We start from the raw sequence: 23,007 nt of genomic DNA on the forward strand, positions 1-23,007 counted from the left end.
TGTCACTCAACAGTGACTCCTCCGGCCGATTAGGGTGTAGCCCTGACAGGTCTCGAGGGAAGTCCCATTAAATCTTAAACTGGAAGTGCAGTGGCAGGCAGGGTCTCCAGGATGGAGCTGCAAAAAGTGAAGTAGAAGAGGAGGTGTGGAATGCTGAGGGTTCTGGTAGAATATATTAAAACATGAGGAAGTAAGACATAGGCTAGAAATGTTGATTACTGGAGTATTTTACTTCTTGCCCGCTATCTGATTAGATATATTAACTAAAATATATGAATATAGAAATACTTTTGCTGCTGTACCCACAGAGAGCAGACTCAGCATCTTAAAGGAGCCAGTCTTGTCTTGCTGTGTTTAGTGTAATTTCTTTAGTCGTCATTCCCTTTTTGCTTACCTAGCCTCACATATCTTTTTTCCTACGTTACACACCTTGTCTTCTCCCCTGTAGCCTCTGTATCTCCATACTATTTCCATTTCTTCATTAAGCATCTTTCTCGGCACTGTATTTCTCTTTTCTAATTTATTCCATTGCTCACACCTATACAAATGTGTGTGTACCCTGCTGCTTCACAAATTGCAAAGTATTGTTGACCTGTATTTTCAGATTCATGGACACAACAGGCTTCTGAGTAGCAACTTATATAAACAGCAAATCTGTGAGCAGCATCAAGAGCATCAATGTGGTACGTCTGCAGGCATACAAAGACAGCACTATGTCACTTCTGTATCTTTAGATTTTGTACTTTAGATACTTAAGTATTTTGTAAATGCAATATATTTTACTAGTTATGCCTTTTAAATGGACCTGCTATATATTGTGGACCGTGGGTATATATAAGTTTTTAGTTCAGGAAAGGTTGTATCTCTGCTGATTACCAGAGATACACAATATCCTTAAGGAAAGTGCAACACTTACATCATAAAATAAATTGGGAAAGTTGTGAAAGCAATATAGAATGGATCAGTAGATTGCAAGTCAAAGCTGTTTATAAGGAAAATAATTAGCTTTTTACTAACAGTACAAAAATGTTGATAGAACTTTTATTTTCTTACGTAGACAGTCAGAGAGAATATCAGATAAAGCCAAAGAATAGTCAGGGATAGGAGAATGAGATAGGTTAGGAATCACAGAATCACTAAGGTTGGAAAAGACCGGTAAGATCATCAAGTCCAACCATAACACACAAACCTTAGGAATTTGTCATGAAAACCTACCAGGCTCTGCCTAAAATTTGCTTCCTAACAGTTTACTGCAATGAGGAATCTAAAGGGATGTGTGGGGGGAATTTAAATTATTTTACTTGACCATCAAGAATGTTGAAGCCTGGGCAAATAGAATTTTGCTAGACTGAGATGTATGCTGCTGTTATAAAATTATCAATAATTGTTTCTAATCATTTTGGCCCATCAATCCTGGTTTGATTTTGTTTTTTTCCCAAACATTTGTGTATTTTAATGCAATACAAACAGTTAAATGCTGCCAATCTCTTAATATTTTTCAGGACTGTAACCCAATTTCTGCATTTTTTTTTTGTGCCGGCAGTGATTGCCATGCATTTAACTGGACTTTGAAAGAACTGATCTTGTATTGATAGTTCAGGATGCATAGGAAACATGAAATAAGTATGAATATAAAATCAAAAAAAAGGGGTTTTGGCAGGTTGACTGTTACCTGTAGAGTGATCTTTTGTTGCACAAAGTCTTTTCTCTTTTTATAAATAATCTACAAAATTCTATTTGGTACATTTTTGTTATGGGCTTGTAGATATGAGAAGGAGGTTTCTGTCACAACCAGTGTTTTATTTTGTGAACTGTTTGAGATTAGGTCTCTGGGAAGTTCAGTTCCTAGTTTTAAGGGCCCTGATGTATGCGAGAACTGATGAATTCTGAATTAATTTAAAAATCAGGGTATGTATTTTCTTTATCAAGACATGTGATTCTTATAACTGTAGTTAATAGTTTAATATTGTTCAGGATGCTTCATACTGGAAAGCTTCCTTTATGCTTTTGAGCAAACTCTGCATGTAAACGCAAGGACCATTAGGGAATGTGAGCTGCAGACTTCAGTGGGGGCAAAACAGAACCCAAATTTTTCACTTCAACTCACAGTGAACACATGTGCATGCGTGCTCCTAAGCAGCTTTTCCATTCTAGCCTATATGTTTCCAAACTACCTGCCTTAAGATTATAATTTTTATCTTGAGAAAATGCAGCACAGGGATGTGTGCCTGCGGTTAAGCAGTAATTATATGGCGGTGATTGGAAGGTCTGAGATGAGCCTAATAGAGAAGCTAACAAATTTTTTTTTTTTTTTTTAAGGTCAGTAGAGGAGGCAGAGTCAAGATATGCTTACTGTATTGGAATTAGGGCTCTATGGGGAAAGCATATGTTGAGTTATGATGGCATCTTCATGATCTGACCTTTTTCATTCTACTCAGTTCATGACCAGTCCCAGTCAAAAAAGCCAAGTGATGAGGAAAAGCCCTTGCATTAATATGTGCTTAAAAAGACATTCAAGGTCAGACTTTCTGCTCTCTGGCCCCTTAAAGCTTTTGACTAGATTTTTAAATACCTCATGGCTTCTGTACAGTAAAAGGTGCTGTACTCAGCTTTTCAAAGGAAGCTTTAATACTGTACAAATGGTCCAAAGTTGTTAAAGTAGTACAGCCAAAGTCCTTGAAGCTGTGCAAATGGGGACAATTTTCCAAGTTAACAGAGGTTTGTGGCATGGTTTCAGTGTGAAAAGTGTTCATAGAACTAGAGACAGGATGGTAGAAGATGTGAGAAGTTAGTGGTGGGATGAACTGGTATGGTTTTAGAGCCATAGAACAAGGAGTTTCTTTTTACTGTCACGAGGGAGTTCTTTTTCACAATGTGATCATAAGGGCAGGACACGCAAAGAAGTTTATTAGGTTGTAAGCAGGGAGAAATGGGGAGTAGGACTGAGGAACTTGATTTGAAGTTGAATTATGGGTTAATACTGCAAATCGGACATGCCTGAGTGGGCAGAGCTGGAGGAATTTGAATTGCTGATAAGCTACATGCAGCTCAGATATGCCTTGGGCAATATTTGACTTTGTGGAAACAGTTTTTACCTTTCTTAAAGGAACAGTCTGATAAATATCTGTTGATTTTATTAAAAAGAGTTTGCTCTAGATGCCATCAGCATCACTAAATAGCTTTGATAGAGCTAAATATTGTCAGACAAAATGTGAATGTGTGCATGTGGAGTATGCAGTATTTCTAGGGAAGTCACGGTATTCTTAGAAGCAAAGCTTTCATGCAAAGTACTTATCCTGTGTACCTACCTTAATCCAAAAGAAAAGTTAACCAAGAAGCAAGAGAAAAAAAGTTAAGGACTGTTACATTAACACGGACGTTCATATACCTTCTGTTTTCTATTTCTCTTACGTTTCGGTTGTAATACAAAGGAAAAAGACAAAATGTTCTTGTAACATATCAGTCTAAATTAATTCTCTTATATAACCAATGTTTTGTCCATAGTAGTGTAGCTGTTTATTAATTCATGATACTCATGGAGATCTAAAAAAGTGTGCAAATAGATCATCTATATATTAGCAAATTCTAGCAATTTGTTTAGTTTTTAACTTCTGTTGATCCTCTTTCTGAGTTCTCTGTTACTCATCACTTGCTCAGCAGTAGGTCTTCTGCTAAGAATATTGATCTTGATTCTATGCTTCTTTTACAAGAAATTGTAATTTATGACTTCATATTCAATGCAGTACAAACCTGATTTCTGCTGCCTTATGGTGTTTTACACTAATTGAACACTGCCATGGCGCAAGTGTAAATGACTACATGATACGCAAGAAAATGCGTTTTAAAGACTCAGGATTTGGCTTATCAAACTGTTAACTTGGCAGCCGCCATTTTATAAGCCCTATGAAAATGGTGAATTTTCTTTGCTTAGCTGATAGCTAAAAACGTAACATTAGAGTTTGGCTAGAACAATTTCATTTCAGGGCATAAACTGGAAGAGAAAAGGACTTCAGTGTTCACCAGTAAGCATAATACTTCATATGACTAGAGATTTAAAAAATAAGTTTTAGAAAAGTCAAATTCTAAAGCTGAGATCAGTAACATCTCTCAGTATTTTGTGATATGCCCACAAAGAGCTTAAAATGTAACTAAATGTGATTTAGCCTAATAAACTCTTTGACCTCAATTAATTTTCTCTGCCTTTGATGTTCTGGCTGAGGTTGTATGGCAGGACCTCGATAGTCTGCCATATCAGTCTTTTCAGTCCTTTTTCTCAGTAGCTGAGCCCTTTGTCTCATATTCTGGTCAGGAAGCAAGACCATTCCTCTAGTTCTGTGTCACTTAAGGCTTTTGTTAGTAGTAACCAAGATGCCTCTTCTGCGTCCCTGCTTTCAGCTGCTACCGTGCTGGATTGGGTGATGGTTTGTATTAGAGTTTCTTTAAACATAGCTTAAAAGGCTGCTTCTATGCTCTGCTCCTGTCCTGTCATCTTTTCCAAATTATGACGGGAACTGCTCTTCACGTTACTTTGCATCATTCATGTATTACTTCCTTTGGCTGGCTGTTGTCTGCTGCCATGCATTTTGTTCTACCCAGTTCCTGTCTCTTCTCCCAAGATTTCAGCTTTAATGTCTTGTCTTTTGGCTGACTTCTCCCAACAGCACTATTCTAGTACCTTGTTACTGGCACCTGTTTCACTTCAAGTATCTTTACTAAGGATGTGCTAAGGGCTCTGTCTCCCCTTTCTCCAGGACAAATAGGAGCACATCTTCTCCGAAAGGTGAATTTTGCTTAGTGGCTGCTCTGTAGTATCTCTTCAGCGGTATTATTGCTGTTTGGATAAAAAGTAGGTGACATACTATATTTTGAAAAGAATAATTAAAATATTTAAGTGACCCTAGACAATGGTGCATCTGAAGAGCTTAAAATCTGTTTCTTCATGTTCACTCATGCTTGGGAATAACATGTTGATGCATACAAACTTTTTTGACATTGCTCAATATCTGTCAGCTGTCTGTCCATCACCTGCATGCTGGTGGTAGTTAAAACTGCCCTCAGTAAGTTTAAGACAATTTCAGTTTTCAGAGGAGTCACTTCACAGGCACAAGGCAACTTCGTACCCTTCTCCATCCCTGACAACAGTTAGAAGTAGGTGACAAAAATATTCTGGCATTTTCTCCAGAAAGCTGAAAGGGCAGGGAGGTAAACAGGTGCTTCAGAAGCATCTGTACAGGCTTTCTGGAAAAATGAAGGGGAGGAGAACCATCACGGGATACAGGGAAGGAGTGCTGGAGGCTGTTGTATACTCAAGTTAATAATTTGGGAGTTTTGATACAGCTGACTTGTGTAGATGGGAATTGTTTACATTTCAGCTATGGTGGACACTGGCAGCTTAGTGTAGGGCTCTTTCATGTAAAGACATTGATGCTAAAGATGTTGCTCATCTGTGTCTGTTTTTAGCAATCAACTGTTTCATGTAAGTTGACCCAAAGGAGACATAATGTTGGGTGTGTTACTAGGTCCCCTGAAAAGTCTTAATAACAGAACACATGAATTTTTTTTTTAAGTGAGTTGACTAGTTAAGTGACAAATTATTTATAGCCAGATACTTACGGGTTTTTTTCATTTTGAAGGTATCATTTGGAATACTCTAGAACTATGTTAGACACTTACGAACATGGGAATTTGAAAGCAAACAATGTGACAGAAGGCTTGTGAGGTGACTGAGAAAGCAGTTTGCTTCAAACAAAAACTTTGAGGAAAAACAAGTACAGAATTCAGCTAGGAAGCAGAGGTGGGTTTAAAAGGAACAGGCATCAAATTTAAGGCAAGTGAAGTAGAACTTTTTTAATAAGGAGGATTTTTAGAATATTTTGTAAGTACTGGTGTTTGAACAGACACTGAAATAGTTTCCTGGAAATGCAGTTCATAAGAATCTGTACTGAATTAACTAATGACCAGTAGTCATTTTGGACAATTCCATTAAATCAATTTTGCACAGAAGTGACTAAAATCTATTATATGATAAATTTTTTGGACAAGGGACTCATGAGCAGCAGAAAGTCTGCTCATTTTCCCTGTTTCCCAGCTTGCAACTCTGCCTCCACCTTTCTTTTGGGTCTTATCCCCAGGAGATACCGCTGAATGGTTGAGGGTATAGTGCTTTGCTGTCCTGGGCCTCATTTTTCTCTTCATCCCTGACCCACCACCTGTTGTCTCCTTCCAGCCCTTATATCCCTTGCCTTACCCTCCAAGAACCACAGACTCTTTATTGACACCCCATTCTCATGCCATCTCCATGTGCCAGCAGTTAGCTGCTGAGAATGAGCAGTACTGCTGGCTGGAGGGAATAGGGGAGGCATGGTATGCTCCACCAACCAAAATTAGGAAGAAGGCAGAGTGACATGAGCCTATCGGAGCTAAGTCGGGTTGTGTGGGGCAGCACACAACTCCTGCTGCTGATATTTCAGTATTGTGATAGTACTGGTCCCTGGTTACTCTGGTTCTGTTTGATACTGCCTAGATTTAAAATAGTGGCACAACATTGTCCTGCTGCACATTTAAGCTATTAGTGGATAGCTGTCTTAATGAAAGTGGTAGTGTGATGTTGGCAACAGCTAGAAAATCTTTCAATGCCTCATCAACTTTTTTGCAGCAGTATTTTGTAGCTCCCCTTTTGACATGTTGATTAAATTGCCTTTAAGTTGTTTTTTCTTACATTTCATGTTACTTGTGACTTCCTTCTGTTTCTAGGTGCTGACTATGAAGGTATCGGTACAGGCTGTGGCAGTGTGGGGGAAAACAGCTCCTTCTCACAGCATCACTGCTATTATGATTACAGATGACCAGCAGACTGTAGTTACAGGAAGTCAAGAAGGACAAATATGTCTCTGGGATCTTTCATCAGAATTAAAGGTTTGTGTCTGCCAAATAGATTGGAGTTTTATCTTTTGTTATTAACAATGGGATTATCCAGACTTGCACTTACTTAGATGAAGTTTTAAAGATAGTGTGATATTTGTTATAGGAAACTCATGAAGAAAAAGTGTTGAAATGCCTATATGAGCAACCAGTTATTTGCAGACTTTGGAAAATTTTTTTAATAGATTATCATGGCCTGTAGATTATAATTTGAGATTGTGTGCTGTGAGTAATGACAGCAAGTAAACATACACAATTATCATGATTCCTATCTTGTAAAGTCTTTTTTTTTTTTTTTTCTTAAATCAATTGCTGCGCATGGCCTGTCACTTAAGGAGAAAACATCTATTTATAAAACCAGAGCTCTCTACCAGGTTAACAATTGAAAAATTTGTAGAAAGATGGAAGAAGTAAGATGAAATACGCATTTTTTGGTATAATTAAGCTGCAAACCTCCTGGTGTATTACTGCTATTGCTTTGACTATTTTGTATTTATTTTCCTTAGAATGGAATAGAGTCAAAGCAGTTCCAATTTCTTATTCTGCCTTCCTAGAACTATGGTTCTGTTCTCTTTGGATTTGGCTGCCCATTTGTGCTTCAATATTGCTTGAAACTTTATTTTGCACTTTTATGGGGCTACCTTTAACCATTAAGGTCTTTGTATGCAGTGAAGCTAATCAAAGGCATTACTTAAACACGTTGCATGAAACACATGCTTAAGAGCTTTGCTATATCAATTCCCTACTTTGCCACTTTTTCTGCATGCTGTAGGGTGAAGGCCAGAGCTATTCTGCATGTTGCCTGTTTTATAACATTTGATGCTCCATAAATTCTTCAAAAGGTGCAATTTTTAGACTACAGTGAATGCCAAGACTGTACTTTATTTAAACTGCATGGTCCATCTGCATCTTTGTACATTCCAGAAACATGACTGAATAACATAAGTAATTGTCAATCTGCTTTATATTCTTATTAATAATAACATCTACAAGTAGTAATCTCTAGCTTTTAGATCTCCTTAGTTTATACAGAAAATACTATGTTTAAGTTAAATCATTGTATTATTCTCCTAGATATCATCTAAAGAAATTCTCTTTGGCCATACTGCTTCTGTAACTTGTTTGGCAAAAGCAAGAGAGTTTGAGAAACAGCCATATGTAGTAAGTGCTACTGAAAATGGGTAGGTAACTGAATATTCAATTATTCATTTATTAAATCATGAAATGTATGGCAGGTGTAGGTCAAATTCTGCATTTGGCAGACGGTTTTTAATCCCCTTCTTCCGTGATATGAAAAGGATAGCAGCTACTTAGGATAATGACTGTATTGCTTATATACAATAGTCTAAGAGCTCATGTCTTGGACAGCAGAAGCGTTTGGCAGGTTCAGATATCCAGTTAGTCAGGAGAATAAATTGTTCAGAGGGTCAGCTAGGCCCCATTCAAAGGGAGAATAACAGGCTATTGGAGGGAATCAGCAAGTTTAGAAGCAATTTAACATCATGGGACTTTTTTCTGTTCCTTCCCGAGTTCAGTCTTGAGAATTGAATCAGTTCAAGAGGCTAATGTACTCTGATCCAGGTTATGCTTGCTTAGTGAGTAGGTATGGAAGCACAGAAAAGACTGCCCTTGGATAAAAGTCATGTATGTTTCTTGTCTGTCTTTAAATCTGACTTGCTATTTTGGAGTACATCCTTTCAGAGGCTCCTGATCTTGCAGATTTTCTCCTATGTGTTTGTTGTGACTTGGCCCATCACTTGAGTCAAGCTAATTTCTGCTTTGCTAGGTTAGCATTCAAGAATTTTTTTTTCTCCGAATATTTGATAATATTTTCAGCTGGGGTCTGAAGCCCATCTGTTCAGGATTTCAGCTGTTGAAAGTAGTTAGGGCTAGCTTCTTACTTAAGGGCTTTCCTTAAACAACTTTGTCTTGTTGCTTAATGATATTCCTCTCTCATTTTGCTTTCATCTTTTCCAATTAACAGGACAGCTCTGTTAACCTCTTGCCATGAAGAGTTCCTGTCAATTGTCCTTTTTGATGCTACACCTTCCAGCACCTTAAGGCTACTACTTTCTCACTGAAGAGCTTGTTTATCCTTTCCACCTGCTAGGATCTGTGTCTGATTTTCTCACTCCATAATGAGTATACAAGAAAGGGATAACTTGAACAAACTGGTTCAGGCTTCTTAATCTTCAAAGGTCAGGCTGCCCCACTGGACGGATAGTGGTAGACAGTTCTGGTTGTTATGTGCAGGAAGGAGGGTGAGAAGTCTACAGAACTAATTTTGCATTGGCCTCCTACAATTCTACTCAAGGGTTCAGAGTTGAAACTATTTTTCATCTTCATTCTGCAGTATTGTTTCCAGATCGTACTGGGAGAAAAGATATTGTATTTCCAAAAAGCTGGTGTGAAAAGCATTAAGAAACAAAGAGGCTTTTGCTATACATATACCATATAGAGAGACGTTCACATTGTAAAGGTTCTGCCTCTGAAGGGTTCATCGGGCTTGCTTGGTATGTGTATAGGTAGGACTGAATAGTATTCAGGCCCCTTTAAATGTTCACTTTTACCAAACTACTGCTGACTTCTCATCTGTATTACATAAGGGCAAAGCATCCATCACTGATTCTTGGAAGGCTGTAACGTGAAGTTGAGGTAATTACAAATAGGAAGCCTCATCTTTAGGAGATGTAGGGTTTGTCGAACTGCATTTTCTGGCTTGTGAATCATTCACTTCTGCCATTTTCAGGCTTCCATCTTCTTGTATTGAGGGTGGAGGAGTATGGAAGATGATAGTCTCCCCCCATCCCACTTCAGAATCTCTTAAGTGTTTGTGTAACTGATTTATCCCAGAAGAATGAGTATTGAACAGTATTTTTGTACTTTTTGTATGGAAATCTATAAATTAATCCATAATGATTCTCAAGTTCTCACTGATGTCCTGTGCATGCATATAGCATATGCTGTAGGACAAGTTTATTGACATGTAGTATCACTCACCCCTTGTTAGTACACAGAGTAAATTAACTGCAACATGCAGAAGCTGAAGTTATATTCTGGTCTCATTTATGCATATTTGCATGTATGTATCAACTTTACCGCTTTAGCTATGTTACTGTAATTGTCATTCTGATATAAACAGGGAGAAATTCCCTGCCTTGAAATATTTACAAACAGCATGTGTTCTGTTTAAGTTAGACTTTGGTATACCAACTCTGACACTACACTACAAATGTATAGATTTCACTGCTCTTGCTCAGTTGAAAAATACAAATTAATTAATATTTTTAGATTAACATAAAATGTGAAAGTGTGTAGATTAAAATGTAAATCACTAAGTAGTATTTCTGATATAATAAAATATTTTTTCCCAATGTGTTCTTCAAGTCCTCATACAGAAAATGTCTTAGAATATAATTTCATAAATCATAAAATGATTGTTTCAACTGTGGAAATACTGCTTGCTGTTTAAATAAAATCTAAAAGCATCAAAGTTTTTACATTCAGTTGCTGAGTTATGACAACGTACCTCGTACAACCAAATTTATAACATTTAATTTGATTGTGTTTCTGTTGTACTCTAGTCCCATAGCATGATGAATAATATCTAGATGAGGGAGACTGGCTAATGCGTCTTTCTCAAGCATTAACTTTAATTGTAATTAAGTGCAGCTAGAATGTTGCACAGACATTTAGGTTGTCAAGAGGTGAGTGCTGTTTCAATAGTGGATTTCAGGAATAGCCTCATGGTGGCACTGTTTCTTCTTAACAGAGGTTGCTGTTCCTCTCAAGAACCGAAGTTTGATGCGCTAGAAGATGCATTGTGTTTTTCAAAACGTGTGGATTAAGTTCAGTGAAATGAATCATTTTCAGGAGGATGTGGTTCCAACGACAGATAGTTAGAGTGACGCGCTGACGAGCTGTAATGGCAGTATACCTACAATTTGTTGTAGACCAGAGTTGGCCTTAAAGTCAGGTTTGCTGCAAGGCAGCAGGGTGTAATTACCAAAACAAAAAGAAACAAATACTGTATGTCATCCCCTGCTAATGACCACAACATTTTCTTACCCAGTAATCTGTAACAAAAAGCCACATAAACGACCAGAGTGCACTTAAGTACAGCACTAAAGAAAAACTTGCTGGCACAAAATTATTCCAGCCAATTGAGTGGAAATGACAGAGAATAATATAAAATTATCTTTGGCAGGGAGATGTGTGTTTGGGATGTTACTAGTGGACAGTGCATTGAGAACGCAAAGCTTCCTTATAGGCATACAGCAATCTACGTAAGTATAGCAACTTTTCATGGAACATGTCTGTTTGTTGTAAGAGGAGTTTTGCTTTATTAACATGATACTTTTCAGAAACATACAATTTTAAATGTATAGTTCATAACATACTTAATAAGAGAGAAAAACCTGTTGTAATATAAGTAGTTTTGTATCTGTTATTTTTCCTTTTTTGACTTCTAAGAAAAGAACTGAGACTTTCATGTTCCTCTGAACTCCTTAAATCAAACTGATTCTCTTTAAGCCGTGCATGTTTGGAATGCGATATTGATTAACTTATTGTAAAGTTTGGGCACAGGGTAGCAAAGTGAAACTGTCTTAATCTTTACTCTTGTCCTGTGTTAAAATTGCATGGAAACTTCAGGTTTAATGTTGGCTTTTTGAGTTATTTCAGAAGTACAAGCAATCAAGCAAAACATTGTGAGACAGTATGCTGAAGATCTTATTTTTAAACATTTGAAAAGTTTTGATACCTAACTGCTAACCTGCAAAAGAGTGTTCTACCCCACTTCGAAAAATACACTTTCCTTCATCACAGGACTCAGGACAGATCACTTGTTTTCAGAGGCCAAATGGCTTTAAATATTACTTCAGATAATTTCAACTGTCTGCTTTGAACTCTGTTCAGGTACACTAAACATCTAGATGTCAGAGTGCAAGGGTGTGTTTGAAATACATGTGTGTATATGACTGAGGAGCCCAGCATGTATGGATGTGATTCAGAGTGATGGGTTATTTCTGAGTATATTAGTAGATGAGGAGCTCAGGGCTCCTAGGTTAATTAAAATGCTGTTTTTCTTCAGTGAGGAAGTCTAGGGTGGAACTAAGCCTCCACATGATGGAAGTCTGAGACCTTGAGTGACTAGAACTATGGTCAAATTCAGTATCCAAATGTTTTAAAGCTTCCAGAAGAAACACTTGTTTTCATGACACTGTTTTGGTTCACATGATGAATTCAAACATAGTTGTTAATGATAAAGAGAAGAGAAAAAGCTTGGGTAAATTACCAAGTAAAAGTTATATAATAATAAAGTCTTAATAATATATGCTTTTACATAATATGTGTATATGTATAAAAAACCATAGATTGTTAAGTTGTTATTCTATAATTTTTATTTGTGTACATGTTTAAAGCATATATATTCTTTTTACATAGGTATATACACACACAGTACAATGCCTCAGTTCTAATATAATAGAGGTGTGGTATGATCTGCTTTGTGGTATTGCTTAATTAGACTTTAATAGTTAAAGTTATGGAGGAGTTCTGCAGAGAAGTAGACAGATTTGCATTGTGGAGATTTTTGTGGAGATCGGAGGCAGAGTCTTCATTCTTATCCTTCAAGTAGGAGAAGCAAATACTTCTAGAAAATTGTTACTTCTTAAGTAAGCTAAGTCTAATTTTAGTTAGATAATGATTTTTGTTCTATAACTTGGGCAAAATTGCGAAAGAAAAATAGGAACATCTAACAGGAAAACTTTCTTACAAAAAAGAATAGATGTCACTAGGAGGGGAAAATACTTTTAAAATGCAATCTTCAGATATATATATAATTTCTTTTTTTGTGAGGGTTTTTTGGGGGTTGGGGTCTTTTTATTGTGGTGGTCTTTTGTTTTATTGTAGGTTTTGTTGTTGTTCCATGGGGAATGATTGCTTGTGGCATAATAGTACCTGAGAGTATAATTTCCTACAGAATGTTATTGTCTGGGAGGGTTAGTGCACACTGATTTTGATAGCGTCACTATTTAAAATTGTTGCTTTATTTTTAGTTAATGTTTTAGTCGGTTTTAATTAAACTCCTAACCTGTCTGGTATGTTCCTTTTGTTCAGTATAGGTGATTCAGCTATAAATGGCAGATGTCAAGCAGTGCAAACTGAGTATTTGCCATTTGAAATTAAGTTTAATGCCAGGGTCAACTCTTAACCATTTGTGGATCTTAACCAATGTAGGATTTTCTCAAAGGACTGACTGATTATACAAATCTTCCAGTTCAAGCATAATTTAAGAGTAACAGTAATTACAAATGGTTCCTACTGCTAAGCTTTTCTGCCTCTGATCATTCATAGTATCTGTGGTAGTACTTATCCTATTCCCAGTTACTTCTGCTTCTTTTGTTTTCAGACTTCAATTAGTTAACTGATAGGCCAAGAATTATCTAAGCAAAACTGAATGTACAGAGAACTTGCAGTAAATGAGGCACAATTTTGTGGGTCTATCTGATATTTTCCTCTGACTACATGATTGTTCCCTTTATTTTAAGGATACTATTTACTTGTAAATTCTATTCGAGGTGGCTGCTTATGCATTTATAGCAATTATGTGTACAATTACAGATAGATATTACGCAAAATACAAATGTCCTTGCACATATAAAACACCTAGCAAAAAAGAAATCTTCATAGTCACTCTGCACCGCTGTCATCTCTGTTCCTTAGTACTTTGCTATGTGTCTGTTTTTTCTGTTCTTTACATGATTGTTGAGAAAGAATGAATCTTCTGAACACTAGGGCATTTAGTGTCATAATGAAGAATATCTCGTGGAGTAGAAATTCTTCCTGGAAAATAATGGAAAATTCATTATGAATCTTCTGCATTGTCACCTGATTTTTTTTTTTTTCATCTTTATGTACCTCTTTATAACTGGAGCTTTATCTGTTTGGAGACAGATGAGGCCTCACAGAGAAACAGTTCCAAACTGTTTAGCAATTTATAATGAAGATTAACACCTTGATTGCTTCCAAAAATCCTAATATTTAGGCAGGGCAGATACTGCTTTCAGTACGAAGCACCTCTTACTAAGCTGTATGCCTGCATTAAATTGTTATAAATGTGTGTGAAATACTTGTCACTAGCAAAATTGTGTATGGTCTCACATATGCAATACATTTTTAGTAATGCTACAAGTGTTGATTACAATTCCAAGTATGACATGCTGAATGTGAAAAAATACATGTGCACGTTTGTGTAGCTCTGTATGCTGACTCTCTTCTTTCCACTTGTACAGTATTACCATTGCTCGTTCCGAATGACAGGTGAAGGCTGGCTTCTTTGTTGTGGAGAATATCAAGATGTTCTTATTATTGATGCTAAGAATTTGGGTGTTCTTCACACTTTATCATCATCTCAGTCTTCTGATTGGATTAATTGTATGTGTATTGTACACTCTGCAAGAATTCAAGGTATACGTTGTAGATGTATTTATGTAGGCCAATTAAATAATGATAAAATATTTCTGTATAGATAGTAAAATCCTGCTAGATTTAATATCTAATCATATTTTACAGAGCTGTAACGTACAAGATGTTAACATTTCATTGACAGCACCTAAGAAGGTTTTTTAATACTCCTAATGTTGGTCATGTTTCATTTAATATGCTTCTTACAGAAAAACAAGCAGCCTCTACACTGGTTGTAAGCAGCTCGTTTGTTGGACATAAGTACAAATTAATTTTGTAAAATCAGGGAAATTAAGGGCACAAAACCACTATTCTATGCCTTCTATTGAAATATATATGATTGGACAAAATTATTTACTCTTTGCTTGAATGTTTTGTTTTTCTGTATACTAATTAGTTATTTTTGTGTAAAATTAACATTCCATCTAAACAGTGTCCTGCAGAATCCTTGTTTTAGTGCTGTATAGAACACAAATGTCTATGCCAAGGTTCTCTCTTGGTGTTAGGCACTGTTTGAACTTGCTTTCAAGTTGACTATCTCACTGTTAACTGTTCACAGAAGACTCATTGGTTGCAGTGTCTGTAACTGGAGTTCTTAGTGTGTGGGACCTGTCTTCGTCTTTGAATAGCATACAGGTCAGTTTGTATGAGGTATGAAACAGTGATTTGAATAATAACATCAGTGTGGTAATATTCTCAAGTAAAGGACACATTGAAGCAGAATACGAATAAATTAGAATCTTCTGGATATGTATTAAACAGAATTGATGAATTTTGTCACAAAATTGTGAAAACACGCCCTCATATCACTATTTAAAATTAGTTGGGCCATTGGACAGCTCTTGCCTTGACAGCTGCAATGTCTTTTGCCCAGGCTTCATGTCTTTGTGTATTCCATGATCCTGAAGTTGTAACGCTTTCCTTCGGTCCTGACAATGTCACTCCATTCTTTGAACTCCTTCACTCCTTCCTTTAAACTCAAAGCTCTTCAAAATTGGCCTTTGTACTCCCTCTTCACCCTTGTTACTGTCTTCAAAACGGTCCTTTAGACTTTGTTTTCCTCTGTCTGCCTCCCACAATGCTGTCTTCACTTGGAAGAGACTCTTGCTGTGTCAAGTGCCCTATTTCTCCATCTTCAAACTCGCTTACTCTGTGCAACTTTTCTGTGTTAGTATCCTCAGCAGCTGTCACTTAACATGCACAAGTGTTAGAATTGGAATACAATGTTTTATGTTTGAATTAAACTCTGAGAGCTAGATCCACAAAAGGACTTCAGTATTACAGCTAAGTACTATGAATCGTCAACAGAAATGGCAAAATGTCAGCAGTCTTCTCTGAACATCCGTGATACATTACTGCCTTACTTGACAAACTGCAGAGCATGCTGCAGCACTGCTTGTTAATGGGTAGAATCAGGCCCCTCAGGAGAATCTGTCAAGTTTGATACCATACTGGAGTTTTTGTGATGTGGTTTTGGCTTATCAGCAATGTTTTGGAGGGGGTCTTTTCAATGTTCCTGGGGCAAAAAATACTGTCACGCTATAGAAATTCTGGGGACCGTAACAATCTATTACAGACATCAGAGAAGCATATATGGTACGGTGCTATCCTTTTACTGCCTGAGGCCTTCTTCTGTGAAGGGAGGAATGCAGAGTTAGTAACAATCTAGCTACTTCATATGTTAGAGCAGTATTTTAATAAATATTGTTGGATTTAATTGGAATTAATTGGAGCTGCAAGTTGTAGTGAGAGAATGGTTTGCAGTTTGATAGCCATGATTCTATGACCAGCATACCCCTTCTTTGAGAGGTTTTGATGCTGGTTCTATCTTTCAAAATGGAAAACATCAGTTTTCAGTGATTTAATCAATAATTCCAATATAATTATTTTGAGCCAATATTCACAATCCAATATTCACACAAAAAGGGTGAAATATGTATTTTTTTTAAACCATCTGTACATTCTGCAATACAAAGATAAGAAAATTACTTTTCCACTACTTTTTAGAGGTGTTAAGTTCAAACAAGATGTATGACAATACCATACATCTCAGACTGTCCTGGTTGCAACAAGGATGAGTAGGAAAGCAGAATATTCATCAGCCATTCTGAATCTGATACTGTCAGTTTATAGGTTGTTGTAGCTATTTTTTTTTGACTGAAGAATACTTAGCATATATTCATTACAGCAGATGCTATCTATGACCTGCCTTTAGTCTGTCTCCATACTCATTATCACTTTTTAAGTGAGATCAAGGTCTGAGCCATGATGAATGTCTTCTGTTTACATGGTACTTGTGAACCCTGCTGTCTTCCTGTCTCACTTTAATTAAGAATTATATGTTGCTTTGCATTTTGAAAGTGTATGTTAACAAAAGTCTTTTCGGTGGGGTGTTTCTATCCTAAAAGTAAAAGCTCAGACGTCTAGAATAAATCTTACGGCTTTTTCTCCTCTGTGCTGTTAAGGAGAGGCAAAGGGTGTGCGAGAAGGAATCAAAATTTCTGGACTGTATAAATTGTCAATCGGTACGGTTTTGTACTTACACAGAAAGGCTCCTTCTAGTTGTGTCCTCCGCATGCTGGCAGGTACGTTATTGAGCATTATATTTTCTTTTTAATTTTGTTAATAATTTTGAAAAGCTAATGTGATTTTTACATGCAGATACTTGTTTTCCTCCTCAGCTTAAAGAAAAAGCGTTCACTAATTGTCAGGTCTAATAGTGCGCGGTATCCCTTCTCTACTTATCTGAACTGCCTGACTGAGATGAAGTGTTCATTTTTTATTAATGTATTTCTGCTTTAAAAGTTTAACATTAAATTGGCTGGGTAGAAAAGGGATTATTTTAAGTATGAGTCAGTTTTAGAGCACTGGGTGCATTATAGTCCCCTCCACAGTGCATTTTAAAAGGAGACAAAGATGCACAAAAACTGTTTTAAGTATGACAGAAGTAATCACAGTTGGCAAGTCCTCAGTAACCAGGTGCCTTTGTTCCATCAGGGCTGATAGCCTGGGTTCCACTAATAGAAGCCAGCAAACCTAAAGACTCCAGACTATATCACTTTTTCTTGTAGCTGTAAGAAAATAAGTGCATCATATAGTTACTGAAACTGTTATTAGCTTATTTTAAATTTTAGTTAAACTGAACATTATTGTAAAAATTCTGTATTTCTTTTTCCCAGTGTTATGAGATTTGTCTTAAAATAATCCTGGGCTATTAGTGCAACACATGTACCTGATCCAAACACTGCTGTGGGGGCGGGGGGGGGGGATCAGAAATTTCACGTACACCTGAGTCAACTTTGGATAATACAGTTGCAGGGTATCCTTGAGGTTTCTCTTGGGGTCTTTTAAAAAGTCTGTACAAAAGCATTTATAAAGAAATTCCATGTATGGAATGGATAGGCTTTTCATGGAAAGATCTGTGTAACATGCATAGTTTTCCATTAATTTTTATAATGTTTTTCCACAAGATGTGCATGTTTCTTAAAATATCTCCATTATGCATTCGAATACTTTACTGCTTAAAGTAGTGTTATAGATGCATAAGTGATGTTGGATTTTCAACTTCTATGTTTCAATGAATGTACAGCTTTAAAATAAAAGATGATGATCTTACTCCTTAATTAGAAAGGTGTGTGATATGTAACATAGGAGAGATACACATGTATGTTTAGAGTGGCTCCTTAACCTACTTCTATAGTAATGAAAATATAGAGCAAATTAGCTAGAAATCAGCTAATGAATAGAAATTAGCTATGAATAATTTGTAGAAATGCTCATTCTGAAATCTATTTCCTCACACTGCTGGAATAAATCTTAAAAATATGGCTATGAATACTCTCTCCATGAAGCCACTAGGAATATGACCAAGCAGACAATATCCTAGGTTGCCCTAGTCATAGCCTGTTTTGGCTTAAAATGGGAAAGTCAGAGGAAGCAAACAAGTATAATTTTTTACCAGCTCTTGAAATTGAAGAGAGAAGAAAAATATGTTCTTTGCTTTCAATTAATTTGCAAAAAAGAAAAATCTCTATTGCTCCCGAAAGAAGAAAAGAAAAAATCTGCTTTAAGATAATTTGTTGTGATTACATCAGCAGATCATCTTTTAAAGTATACAGACAGAAGCATTTATAGTGTACATCAAAGTCTTCAATGTCATATTTATGTGCTAAATTAATTACCTACCTCTTTATAAGACATTAATACTCCAGTAAATACTAATAATGAATGCAAGGCAAAACAAAGTAAATCCTGTCCAAAATCTCCTAATGTAACAGAAGGCTCTAATGCAGATTTTTTTTTTTATTGTCAGTTTCTTCATCTTCAAAATAGATGGTTTGATTCTGACTTTGCAGAAGTTTGATAGTATGAAAACTGCTTTGGCTTTAAAAGAGATAGTCAAACTACAAAGAGTCAAGCTAATGATCTACTTATCAATTCGTTGCCCAAACCCAGCTTAAATTAAAATGAATGTGCCAAATACTGTTTGTTTATATATTATTGTTTTTCTGAGCTTAGGTCTATGATTATTGTGATTTCTCCTTGCTTTGTACTGAGTTCTGTAAAAGTGGCCAGTGCTTTGCTGGTGGAGAAGTACTAGCAGCTTACAGACTTATCATCTGGACAGAAGATGGCCACAGTTACATCTACCAGCTGCTAAACAGGTGGGCTCAGATGGGAAATTCACACAAAAAGTTCAGGTACAAGATGAACTTTGGGAGGTTTATTATGGAAAATCGCTGCGTGTTGCAAATGATCAAAAACCAGAACAAAACCACTTTGGCACTCAGAGATTTACCCTGAGTTTGACAGCCCTCAGTCTTTGTTTGGCACAGCAGGGGACACAGGAATAAGATTAGCCATGTAGAACTTGGGCAGCTGGCGCTGTGATTTCAAAAAGTCGCTTGTAATTACTTATTTGGTAACTTTTCATTGAACTTGTGGATCTTGGATGTTACTCTTCTGCTTTCTAAAAAATAAGACTTTCTAAAGCTTTTTTTTTTTTCCAAATTATGCAGTGGGCTTTCTAAAAGCATATATCCTGCTGATGGGAAGGTGCTGAAAGAAACTGTTTATCCTCATTTACTCTGCTTTACTGGTGTGAAGGAAAATAAGGTAAATTCATAAAGGTTTACAGTGAGCTTCAAAGGTTCATTCATTATTTCCCTACAATTACCTGAATGATCCCTAAAAAATTGTTGAATTCATCAACAGATTTAATTGTTCTATGAAAACAATGAGTAAGACTTATTCCTTAATTTTGAAATTTTTACTTACAAACTTGGAGATGCTCATAGCACATTTTTGTCTTCAACGCTGGCAATATTTACTTTTTTCTCAGGGAAAAAGATTCCTGTGTTTTAAGCTATAGATAGGCTAATTGTTGAAGTGATTTTTTTTTTTTCTAATTTTGGCAAAAAAGGGAGAGCTTTTTTAATTAAAGATGGTCTAAAATAGCTTTAGAAGCTTTTAATTTCAAATCTGTAAAAAAAAAAAAACCAAAACCCAAACAACAAAAAACCCTACCCACAAGCAGAATGTAAGCAAGTTGCTTAGTTCTTGTTTTATTAACAAATGCATGCATGTTGCAGTGTAACTACACAAATAGGTTGTTTCCCATATGTATCCATGCTAAATTGAAGGGGTTTGAATCTGTGATATTTTATCCAGAATACTGTTATCTTCAGCCTTCAGAGGCATAATCACATGCCTAACTTTCTTACACTGTGAGAAGACTCACAGTACCCACAGTGCCTAAAATCAGACACATGTGACTGTCTTCAGAACCATGGTCTCTGCTTGAAGAAGCCTCTGTGGTTAAGAAAAGAGGAAGCTAAGAAAGTAGGTGATCTTTATACTTCTGATTGAGAATTCACACTTAGCAGAGTGTGTCACACCAATTTCAAATTTAGAAGCTACTGCTTAGACAAAGTATCTCAAGTGGACTCAGCTATGTTGGAAATCCTGTGTGTTGACTCACTTCTTGAGTAGTGCTTTGTGTGATCACAAAGCAATAGGTAAGGAAAACAGTTGATTTGGAAAGTAGAAAATTGATTAGAATTAGGAAGTAGGAAAAAAAAAAAATCTGTGGCAGGGGTTCTTATTTGGCAAAAATTGAACCAAAACAAATGTAACGGATTTTTCTGTGTAGCTTTGGTTCTGGTTTTGTTGCTAAGTCTTACTGCTAAAACTGTTTCTGAAATAGCAATTGTTGGAAGATGCAGATTTAATTCCTGCCTGCAGTTGCATTGGTTTATTTGATGCGTATTTGCATGAGAACTCAAGCAGGTCTTTAAACAGTTTCTGAAGGTGTGCAAGGGAGACACCTTTTTATTTGTACCTGACTAGAAACACTGTCAAATATATACCTATGTGAGATTTTTCTAGTGTCCTTTTTCTTTCTGTTGGCAACTATAGGCTCTTAGAAAGCATTTTTGTTGCATACTCTTGTGAAGCCTGACATGTTTAATTTTCAGTTGAAGGGCAATAGCACAAGCCATTCAGCTTTTTCCCCAAACACTGTGACGTAAACTCAGATAGGATAACTGCTGAAGGATGCCAAAAGGTCAGATATTGTGAGGGAAAAGAAATAGCCAAAACACATGACTTAGCAAATAATAGGGTTACAGTGGTGGTAGGAAGCTTATAATGCTTCCCCCAAAACATATGCATTTTTTAAATTATGTCCCCTGCCCTTTTCTAATATTTCTGCTTTAATATTTACCTTGCTACCTAAATATTTTTATAGAAGATTTGTGAGACAACAGAACCGCCTGTATGATGATCTGTTTTGATCTCCATCCTTAGATTATAAGCTGAAGCACATTACAGTACAGTTGCTTATTGTGGAATTTACTCACGAACTTAAATGTTGTAAATAAAATATATCCAACATATGAGGATGTTATTAAAATGTCTTGAAGGAGCAAACAGAGTCAAGCTGTGTCTATACTGTCTAAGTAAAAGTGATGGGTGGAACAAACCAGTTTGTGCTGATGACCTTTCATCTACACTATCTACAGTACAGGGTGTGCTTTTGGGGTTTTTTGGTGGGGGATTTTTTTGTGTGCTCCTGCACACATCTCCCAGTTTACTTTCATGAAATAAGAATCCTGATTTGGTGCTCCAAGACAGCTTCACAACACAAACCTAAGCATTCACTTCCAAAGTACATGCCTGGTGTAAAATCAAACATGGTAATGTAGATATACCTGGAGATTCCTAGTTTTCCGGACTTTTGCAAGGGTTTTGAGCAAGTAGAAGCTTCCCTTTAGACACCTCACCCATATTTAATAGCTTGATACTTGAGAATGAAGCTTATGTAACAACTAAACAGGGTGTTCTTTGCAAGTCACCAGCAGATTATCACATAGTTTGGGTGTTAATGATGTGGTGACGTAGAATTATCTGTGGTGTTATACCTATAGGAAAAGAAAACCTGAAGACTTCTAGTCTTCATGGGAGAATAAAAACATGGTATTTGTCTGAGATAAATATACTGCATTAAGTTTTATTGTTGACTAAATGAAACTAGGTAGATGTCAGTAAGTCTGTTTATCAATGATATACCTCTGTAGTATCTAACTTTGCCCATATGACTGAATGATGGTGTTATAGACTATTACCTATCTATGTAAAAGCATAATTCTTACCTTTTGTTTTTTGTAGTAATTTAAGCTATCATGATTAAAGCTTTACTGAGTTTGTTTTGATGTGAAGATTGTCAATGTTTCACTGCATTTTTTCTAGTCTGATCTTGGTGCTTGTGCTGCCATTTATTTCATATGCTTGGTGATACTATGAATAGATTCTCCATTTAGAAACAGTAAGCCTAGGGAGCCCCTCGCATATCACTTTTCTATTTGGGATGTAGGCTTAGCCAAGGATACTGGCAAAGCAGAGGTGATCTTTGAGGGGCTTGCACCAGGCTGAGTTGACCTTGTCTGAGCAGAACTTAGTGACAGGTGAGGGTTCAACCATTTGTTTTATATTTCTACAGCTTTTGGTGTCAAGAAACCTTTGAATTTGCAATTAATTATTACATTATTTTATCAGCTCTTTCATATCAGAATATTGATTTACTGTTATTTTTGGCAGAGTTTTCCTTTCGTCATGGGCTTCATGAATGAAAGAAAGGAGCCTTTCTATAAGGTTCTTTTTTCTGGTGAAGCTTCAGGAAGGATCAGTTTGTGGCATGTTCCTGATGTCCCTATGTCAACATTTGATGGCTCGCCAAAAGGTTTGGCAATTCTGTGCTCTTGATACCATCTTTTTAATTATGTTTTTAAGTCAATTTTCATGAAAACTTAAATTCTCATGAAAATATTTTCATGCTAGAAAGTGAGGCTCATTCATTCATTGTGTGATGATTGATTGCCTGTAGTTAGAAGGAGCAAGATGCTAACAAAGATGGGTGTCTAGAAATTCTTAATGGAACTGAAGAAATAAATGTTCATATTTCTCTACTATCTGCCCATAAAAGCTTCTCTACCAAACATCATGAAAATGAGGGGAAGTGATGAAGAGATGAAAATGTATATTTTGCTTTGTTTGGATTTTTATTTTGTTTTGAATAAAAAAAAACAATGAAAATTCCGAACTGTTTTTTCCCACCCTCTA

General features: G+C 36.3%; 1 protein-coding gene across 1 annotated transcript in view; it reads left to right on the forward strand.

The window, feature by feature from the left end:
* The first annotated feature begins 6,762 nt into the window (after window positions 1-6,762).
* The window catches only part of WDR72 (WD repeat domain 72), a 113,083-nt gene continuing 96,838 nt past the window's right edge, over window positions 6,763-23,007 (forward strand). The window contains exons 1-9 of the mRNA XM_059824045.1: window positions 6,763-6,915; window positions 7,996-8,102; window positions 11,129-11,207; window positions 14,217-14,391; window positions 14,948-15,024; window positions 16,854-16,973; window positions 18,907-19,052; window positions 19,407-19,503; window positions 22,486-22,627. Coding sequence (XP_059680028.1) covers window positions 6,763-6,915; window positions 7,996-8,102; window positions 11,129-11,207; window positions 14,217-14,391; window positions 14,948-15,024; window positions 16,854-16,973; window positions 18,907-19,052; window positions 19,407-19,503; window positions 22,486-22,627 — 1,096 coding nt within the window. The remainder of the gene's footprint in view (window positions 6,916-7,995; window positions 8,103-11,128; window positions 11,208-14,216; window positions 14,392-14,947; window positions 15,025-16,853; window positions 16,974-18,906; window positions 19,053-19,406; window positions 19,504-22,485; window positions 22,628-23,007) is intronic.

Source organism: Gavia stellata, chromosome 13, assembly GCF_030936135.1.
Source record: "Gavia stellata isolate bGavSte3 chromosome 13, bGavSte3.hap2, whole genome shotgun sequence".
In the NCBI taxonomy this organism is placed as follows: Eukaryota; Metazoa; Chordata; class Aves; order Gaviiformes; family Gaviidae; genus Gavia; species Gavia stellata.